We start from the raw sequence: 8,504 nt of genomic DNA on the forward strand, positions 1-8,504 counted from the left end.
ATATATATATATATACATAGAGTAGTAAGACACTCTGCACTGAAAGCCCGCTAATCCTTAATCCTGCTCAGGGAGTCGAGGGTCCAAGGGGTCCACCAGGAGGAAGAGGAATTCCAGGAGAGGGTTTACCTGGACCTAAGGTTTGTTAATGAAATGAAATGTAAGATTGCTTGTGTGTGTGTGGCCAGAGAGCTGGTACAATGGTTTCCATAAACATTACCACCTCACACAGACAAAGGTTTGAATTTGATTCCAGGTAAATCTAGTTTTACAATTGTCCTTTTAACACTGTCCTCTCACTTCACTGTGAAGCAGGATGAATCAAAAAGTGTTTGTTATAAGCATGAAGAACTCAAATTACACAGCTACTGTAAATCAGCTGTATATAGGGTTTTAGTGTTTAGGCTGGTTTCTACAGTTATAATATTGCTGATATCATTTTTAGATTTAATAAAATATGGATACAACATTGTTATTGTAAACAATATATTGTAAAAAACTATATATTCCACAATATTAACATTTCAAATTGCAGCCAACTAGACAAACAACATGTCAAGCAAGTCCATACTTTGCAGGTTTGTTACATTTTTTTTTATAATTACCTATGTCTTTTTGTTATTTTCTAGGGAGACCAGGGTTTACCAGGAGAGCAGGGAACTACAGGAGAGAGAGGCATTGGTGAGCCTGGTCCAAAGGTAATACATCGCATGTCTGAACCACACACATTAATTCGGTCATGATCTATATTAGCAAATGGGGAGTGCCAATGTGCTGAATCCATCAAAAATCAAATAATGCTATTCTGTTGTTACAGGGAGAGCCTGGAGCGTCTGGTCTGGGTGGCCTGCCCGGTCTTCCAGGAGAGGATGGAGCTCCAGGGCAGAAGGTAAAGTACATTATGTCAGCTCTGGGAAAAACTTCCACTTCAAATCCCAATTTCCAATTTCTTTTTGTAGTATCTGAACTCTACTGTTGTTTCCTTTATCTACTGGCTTACAATAAAAAACATGATTTAAAAAAGGATTGTTTCTATGTCTCATCTACCTTTCCTCTCTTAGGGGGAGGCTGGTTTACCTGGTTTAAGAGGCCCTGAAGGAGCACAAGGAATTGGCATTCAAGGGGAGAAGGTATGCTTTAGATTATAAATCCTTGTGTAGTTCAGAATTCATATGACAACAAATGTTAATCAGATGATGCAGGAATTGTTTGGTCTCTATAGGAGTACAATCTACACCTGCTCTCTTTCAAAGTGTCCTGAAATAATCTCTGTTATGATTTGGCACTGTACAAATCAAATTGAATGTGTGCTGTCATCCCTCCCAGGGTGACCAGGGTCTGAGGGGCATCCGTGGGTTACATGGGCCTCCTGGGATCTCAGGACCCTCTGGACCAAAGGTAAAAACGAATCAAACAAGTATTTAACTGTGGTGCGTTCTTGATGAAGTAGTATAAGTAGCGTCTTTATTCTTTGATAAATACCTTGCTGTTGAAGATTTATGCCAGATAAACCCAACCTTTGAATAGAGCGACAGGACATGTCCTCTGCATGTTGTTGGCAGCACAAGTATTGTCAGAATAACGACAAGAATGAATTAGATCTTACGTCTCATGCCAACTCTCACCTTTCAGGGTGAACGTGGGATACCAGGCCATCTGGGCATGCCAGGGCAGCCAGGACGGTCTATATCAGGTCCAAAGGTAAATAAATAAAAATGTATCATCAAACTGTCTCTTAACATAGATTTTGGCACTGAGGTAGACAACCTTGGTGCCAAGTCAGAAGAACTGCCAGATAGAGTGTAATGAGGAAACATATCTAAAAAATAGTTCTGCCTATTCAACTCTGTGTTTGTTTCCAGGGTGATTTAGGTCCCGCTGGTCCCCCTGGTCCTGTTGGGGAGACAGGCCATGGATTACCTGGTCCAAAGGTAAACAATTAAGAACACTGCATGTTTTTATTGATAACATTTTTCTAATCTGCATATTGTTGTTGGTTTTCATCACTACATTTTATTTAACCAGGGTGATCGCGGTCATCCGGGTTTACCGGGTCCAGGTGGTCCAAAAGGAGAAGGCCTCCCCGGCCCTCTGGTTGGTATCAAGAATATTTTGCACATACTAAAATTCTGTAACCAGTAAATCCTGTGCATGTTAGCATTGTCTGAACCTTTTATGTACTTATTTTAGGGTCCTCCAGGCATGCCAGGCTTACCGGGCGAGCCGGGCGTAGAAGGAATAGGAATTCCTGGTCCCAAGGTTTGTGCCTACATGTTTTTTAAGGTTGTTTGTTTGTCAGTTTTTGTGTGTTTATGTATTGAGATGCTCATAATTTTATGTCTGTTTCAGGGTGACATTGGCTTTAGAGGATTGCCAGGTTTGCCCGGCCCATCTGGAGAGGGTTTACAAGGACCACCTGTAAGGAAGATTATCTAATAAACAGCAACAGCAATGTTAAAATCTGAATCAAAGCTAATATATTAAACATAAATTAAACATACAAAGTTGTACTATGATACTATTTTTTTTATAAACCAGTGGTCTGATGACTTTAAACATTTGTTTTAAGGGTAATGTTGGGAGACAAGGACCTCCTGGTCCAACTGGACCTCCAGGAGAAGGTATTCAAGGGCCAAAGGTAAATGTCACAACTGTTTTACGTAAACGCTGTCCTTCAAGCACTTACCAAGTTCTTTATAATCAGGATTAATTCACATTGGTACTTTCTTGTCCACAGCATGTAGGAGTGAAGCAATATGATATGCTTAATTGGTGCAGACATGTTACACAATAGAGCTGCCTGACAAAACTAGCTGCAGATCACAATAATTTATGATGCACAGAGAGTGTGCAGCGCTCCTGTATGATTTAGTAAAATTTGAATCTAATTTCAGGGTGAGCCAGGATCTCAAGGTATGACTGGACCAAGAGGGCCTCAAGGAGATGGATTTCCAGGAGCCAAGGTGATGGAATTGCACGTATCTTCCTAACCATTTCATTGATATCTGATTAATCGGTCTCTGACTGTTGAATTACTCTTCCCTTGTTGCAGGGCGATCGTGGATTACAGGGCGAAAAGGGACTGAAAGGCATAAAAGGAGACATGGGAGATACTGGAGTCCCTGGTGAAGCAGTAAGCAAAACAGCTCTTATTCCTCACTTCCTCAAATAAACAATCAAACAGCCAATATTTGAAGATACTGCTGGCTTGTATTTGTAGAGAGCAAGAGGTTTCATCACTCACCAAAAAACACATGAACAGCTCTCAGCTATTTTTTACTTGACATTAAACTACCAGGACAAATTAGAATAATTGTATAAGTGAATAAATAAAATGTGAGAGACCCTTAAAGTTACTATGTGGAGTGTGTGTATTTGCAGTATATGAGAACAATCTACATCACAATCCTAGTAGATAGAGATACAGGTATTTAACATGCTACAGAAACAGTGATTTTGTTTTAAACTTCTTCCAAATCCCAGGGGAGGCCAGGAGTGAAAGGAGAAGCAGGACTTACAGTAAGTTCATGAATTTAACTAAAGTTTGAAGATTCAATAAATGATAGTGATTTTGTACTAATATGAATGTTCCCATATTTTTCAGAGGGAAGACATTATTAAGCTGATCAAAGAAATCTGTGGTAAGACAACTAGCCAAGTCTAGTTTAATGTGTGTAATGTTTGGCTGTTTGGTGATGGGCAGGTGTATGATGGGGTTTAGTCTGCTGTGTCTGGGAACAAGGCTATATGAGAGAAAACTAAAACAGTCGCAGTCGCAGGCATAGACTGTATAATTAAAAATGGACGTAGTCTCCATGACGTCACCCGTTTGTTTCTGAGGAGCTGTTGTGAAGATCAGTGTGTCCTGACTCTGCCAGCTGCCAGTAAATCCAAAAATGGACAAAAACATGGAGTGTGAGAGTTCACTCCTGGTACAGTTCAATAAATGAACACTGAAAAAATGTAGCTAGAGACACCAAAATAATTTTTTGTCCTGTAAACATGTTTATTTCTGCTGTAAAGTTGAGCATTTTAATATGATACCTTATGAAGACCGACTCACTTCTGTAGCCAGCATCAAGAGGCCATTCAAATAACTTTTTGTCACTCCTGTGTTGGCTTCACTTGCCAGTCATAGCGGTTGCTGCTTGGTTGTCATTAAATCAAAACAATGAACCTTAAAGACGCTAAAAGATTCTTTAGAGTCGCAGAGTAGGGTTCATCCCTGTAAGCCCTTTCATACTACACATTGTTTATTGCTCCATTATTACAATAAAAATATTGATTAGTGCAGCTTTAAAGCTATAGGACAATAGTAAAGTAGTGACAATATTTCATTGTTTTCAGGATGTGGCATCAAGTGCAAAGAAAGGCCAATGGAACTTGTGTTCGTCATCGACAGCTCAGAGAGTGTCGGCCCCGAGAACTTTGAAATCATCAAGGACTTTGTCACCAGGTTGGTGGAACGGACCACAGTTGGACGCAACGCCACTAGAATCGGACTGGTCCTCTATAGTCTGGATGTCCAATTGGAGTTCAACTTGGCTCGCTACGTGAACAAGCAGGACGTTAAGCAGGCAATCAGAAAGATGCCTTACATGGGCGAGGGCACCTATACCGGCACCGCCATCAGAAAGGCGACTCAGGAGGCTTTCTACAGCGCTCGGCCTGGAGTCAGAAAAGTAGCCATCGTCATCACTGATGGTCAGACTGACAAACGAGAGCCTGTCAAACTTGACATAGCTGTGAGGGAAGCTCACGCTGCAAACATTGAGATGTATGCCCTGGGGATTGTCAATTCCTCTGATCCTACGCAGGCCGAGTTCCTGCAAGAACTCAACCTCATTGCCTCAGACCCTGACACTGAACACATGTACCTCATTGACGACTTCAATACTCTCACAGGTAATAATCTGAGTCAGATGTTGTAAATATATAGCTATTATATTTGCTAAGAGGTTGTAAAGTGCCCGAAAGTTAACTGATTTCTGAATTTTGTTTTTCCAGCACTGGAGTCTAAACTCGTCAGCCAGTTCTGTGAAGATGAAAATGGTGCCCTCATTTACAATCACATAACAAATGGACACTGGAACGGCAATAATGGGCATGGGAGTTATGGAAACAATAGACATGGAGAGAATACCAATGGATACAATGGCTATGACAATAATGGTTATGCTTATGGTAACAATGGACATGGGAACAACGGCAATAGTTACAATTACCAAGAGGAGATCCAAAATCCGAGACGCACCAACACCCGAGGCCGTGGAGACACTTTCATACTGCCCATCAGTGCTAATCCTCTTCCTGTTCAGGTCTTTACTGAAAACCCAGAAAGAACAATATAGAGTGCTGCAGAAATGAGCTCTAAAACCTGGAACTGAGTTAACGTTTTAGCACTTACGGTTCCCTCTCCTTGAAGTTAGTGGGGGGGGTTTTTAATGGGTTTTCGGTTAGATGCCTGAAATAAGGTCTGTGGTTAACGCAAGCTTAAGAGATTTTTGTGTTTTGTTCTACAACATAAAATACCACCTGTAATTTCTGAAGCTTTTATATGCTTAAAAAAGGTGGTTGCTAACAAGTGGCTAAATGAGACTACAGAGGTTGTCTGTGACAATAAATGTCAGCATGCCGAACACGGAGACTTACCTACTCACTAGTCCACCTTTACAGCCTTGTTGTGTTTATACTCACACTCATGGAAACCATTCTAACTCAAACTTTCCAAATAACATGATTTAATTACAAGTTGGAATTTAAGTGTTGGTGACATTGAAGTCATGCGATGTGGTGTACTTCGTTTGGCTTTCTGCTTCTGGCGATTGCATTTACGCTTCAAAAATCATAAAAGTGGCGTTCATATGTGAAGATTATCTTGTCGTATCCTATCTATTTAACAAAATTTGTAGGAATCAAAAATACTTTATTTGCCACAGAGTTTATTTAGCAGTACTCCAAAATACAAGGGAAAAATCCCATTATAAACATTATAAAATATAAATACCTCATCCCTGCAGCACTATACTATTATATTTTCTTTGCTGATGATACAGAACTCTTCTTTCAATTAAATATTTTTTTTTATTTGTATTCTAGGTGGTGGAGGATGATGAAGGTGAAGATTTAGACTTAAGAGCCCACGTGCGGGGCAGTAGTACTGTAGCTGTAGTCAACAAAACAGCATCTTCATCGCCTGTGAGAGAAAGCTCTGCATTCAATGAGGCAGTCCTATCATCATCTTCATCCTCTTCTACATCTTCATCCTCATCTGCAGCACTGGGTTCAGTTTCATCTTTAAACAATAATCAGGTGCAGCCCGTGGTGAGGCCAGTCGTGCCAGCAGGTGAGTACTTCAGAGACATTGATAGAACAGAGACATCATTAATGTTATTAGTAACACTTGTGCTTTTCCTGCTATGACAAGTCCAAATATCTGCTGTAAAAAAGGCATCAAATACATAAATATTCTTTAGAAAACATGCGTCTCACACACTTTTCTCCTCCAGAGGCCACTCCTATTGAGCCACGCTGTAACCTCAGCTTAGACCAAGGCAACTGCAGAAACTATATCATCAGCTGGTACTATGACAAGCAGGCCAATGCCTGTGCACAGTTTTGGTACGGCGGCTGCGCTGGAAATGACAACCGTTTCGAAACAGAGGATGAATGCAAGAAGACTTGTGTTCTATTCAGAACAGGTAACTTTTATAGATCCGTAACAGCAAATGTGTACAGTTTTGTTTTATTTTTATTTTCTGAATATTATACCGTTTTGTCTCCAGCAGGATAAAAGGAGAAGATGCCATGAGAAAAAGGACTTTACTACTCTACAATCTGCTGATTTGTTATTTTAATGTGATGCATTCTGTCAGATATGTTCAGAAAATATCATGCACTTTTCTAACACTCTTGTCCTCAAACATAAATGCATTTTCTGATCAAATAGCAAAACAGTGCTAAAAAAGTCATCCTGAAAACTGCTGACATGTTCCTGTTTCAACCCAATTAATGACCTAAAATTAACTTCCACAAAAACTGACTTATTACCTCAAATAAACTGTATTGTGCTTGATACACCAGAAGAAATCAGGGTCTCACTGTCCTGGATTTACAATGACAACTACAGAGCCACATGCTTTATATTCACTGAATACATTTCTAGCAAGACAGCAATAATACAGTGTGATTACCTTGTTGATATGATTTGCTAAAATATGCTGAATACTTTTATGTGCATTCTGTTTGTTATTACAATGTGTCCATTCGGTTATAACTGGCAGCTGTAATAAAGAGCCATTTCTGTCTTTCTACTGCTTTCAGAGGTTTACTGTGAATGTCTTGTTGTGATGAAGATTGAGGCTTTTCCATCTTTTAAAGGCCTGTCAATTTAGGCAGTGTGTATATATCTGAATAGATGTTTTGTATGTTTTTTAATAATAAAATATAAAATAATAGTGGTTGCCTTTTTTACTGCAGCGGCCCAGGTTCAATTCCAACCTGTGGCCCTTTGCTGCATGTGTTCCCCTCTTTCCTGGCTATCTATCAAAAAAAGGGCATAAAAAAGCCCCCAATATATCAACAAAGTATATTTTCACAGCCAAAAACTTTTTTATTAAAACCCATGCAATGTTATTGAAAATTCAACATAAATAACTATTGAAAAATGTTTTTTTTAAAACTACTCTTCTCTGTACATGTGTTAACATCTTAATTGCTAGGCCTTTCTAGCACACCTGCCTTTAATAACGCACTAATTAGGAGTCCCATTGGGGTTTAATAGTTTGCATAAACTTTGGAGCATTCCTCCCTGCAGTCATAATGGGGGAAAAGTCCTATTATTTACAGTTTTATAGCTGGTTCCTGAAGGCCAGCTGTCTCACAAAGCAAACCCCCCCCCCAAAAAAAACCTATCTTTAAGCTCTATGGCAACCAGAAACGTATTGACACTGTGCTAACATGTACTCCAATGCTTACCTAAACTTGTAGACCCTTTTAAACATATTAATGGTCACAAACATGTCTCTAATACGACGTTTTTGTCAGAAGTTTCGAAACAAGACCCACAACATTGCCCTCTTGGCTTGCCGTCTGTTGCCATGGTGATTATGACGCCGCAGAGGCTCTGTCAGATTAGCCAGTTGAAGCTAATGTAGCTGTCGGGTAACGTTAGCTTTGTAAACGTTACTGAAACTAACCCGAGGGAAGTCATGGCGTCTGTTTTAGATGCTCTCTGGGAAGACAGAGACGTTAGATTCGACATAACAGCACAGTAAGTTAACGTTGCCTCACAGAAATGCGCTTTTTTTTCGGGGTGTTATTTCCCCACCGTACGAGCTAAGTTAGCTCCACTACGCTAATTGGCTAACCAAAGGCTGTTAAGTTACCAGATAAAAGTAATTCACCTGGTGTTAATGCAACTCTCCCAGGAGTGTGTTTAGCTTCATGTTCTGTCGTGGAAACACGTTTTACGGTAGCTTTATGTCATACATGTAGATTATCTA

The 8,504-nt window shown here is 39.9% G+C and overlaps 2 protein-coding genes across 2 annotated transcripts in view; both read left to right on the forward strand.

The window, feature by feature from the left end:
- The window catches only part of col28a2a (collagen, type XXVIII, alpha 2a), a 21,726-nt gene extending 14,933 nt beyond the window's left edge, over window positions 1–6,793 (forward strand). Inside the window, exons 16-35 of the mRNA XM_035677008.1 lie at window positions 72–140; window positions 630–698; window positions 818–889; window positions 1,062–1,130; window positions 1,327–1,398; window positions 1,633–1,701; window positions 1,863–1,931; window positions 2,026–2,094; window positions 2,191–2,259; window positions 2,350–2,418; window positions 2,570–2,638; window positions 2,895–2,963; window positions 3,053–3,133; window positions 3,484–3,519; window positions 3,605–3,641; window positions 4,348–4,905; window positions 5,008–5,318; window positions 6,100–6,346; window positions 6,510–6,701; window positions 6,789–6,793. Coding sequence (XP_035532901.1) covers window positions 72–140; window positions 630–698; window positions 818–889; window positions 1,062–1,130; window positions 1,327–1,398; window positions 1,633–1,701; window positions 1,863–1,931; window positions 2,026–2,094; window positions 2,191–2,259; window positions 2,350–2,418; window positions 2,570–2,638; window positions 2,895–2,963; window positions 3,053–3,133; window positions 3,484–3,519; window positions 3,605–3,641; window positions 4,348–4,905; window positions 5,008–5,318; window positions 6,100–6,346; window positions 6,510–6,701; window positions 6,789–6,793 — 2,301 coding nt within the window. The remainder of the gene's footprint in view (window positions 1–71; window positions 141–629; window positions 699–817; window positions 890–1,061; window positions 1,131–1,326; window positions 1,399–1,632; window positions 1,702–1,862; window positions 1,932–2,025; window positions 2,095–2,190; window positions 2,260–2,349; window positions 2,419–2,569; window positions 2,639–2,894; window positions 2,964–3,052; window positions 3,134–3,483; window positions 3,520–3,604; window positions 3,642–4,347; window positions 4,906–5,007; window positions 5,319–6,099; window positions 6,347–6,509; window positions 6,702–6,788) is intronic.
- Window positions 6,794–8,111: 1,318 nt separating this feature from the next.
- bbs5 (Bardet-Biedl syndrome 5) overlaps window positions 8,112–8,504 on the forward strand; it is a 5,106-nt gene continuing 4,713 nt past the window's right edge. The window contains exon 1 of the mRNA XM_035676582.1: window positions 8,112–8,272. Coding sequence (XP_035532475.1) covers window positions 8,211–8,272 — 62 coding nt within the window. The 5' untranslated portion in view covers window positions 8,112–8,210. The remainder of the gene's footprint in view (window positions 8,273–8,504) is intronic.

This window comes from Morone saxatilis, unplaced genomic scaffold (assembly GCF_004916995.1).
Source record: "Morone saxatilis isolate NCDOM2014 unplaced genomic scaffold, NCSU_SB_2.0 Contig5, whole genome shotgun sequence".
NCBI classification, from domain to species: domain Eukaryota; kingdom Metazoa; phylum Chordata; class Actinopteri; family Moronidae; genus Morone; species Morone saxatilis.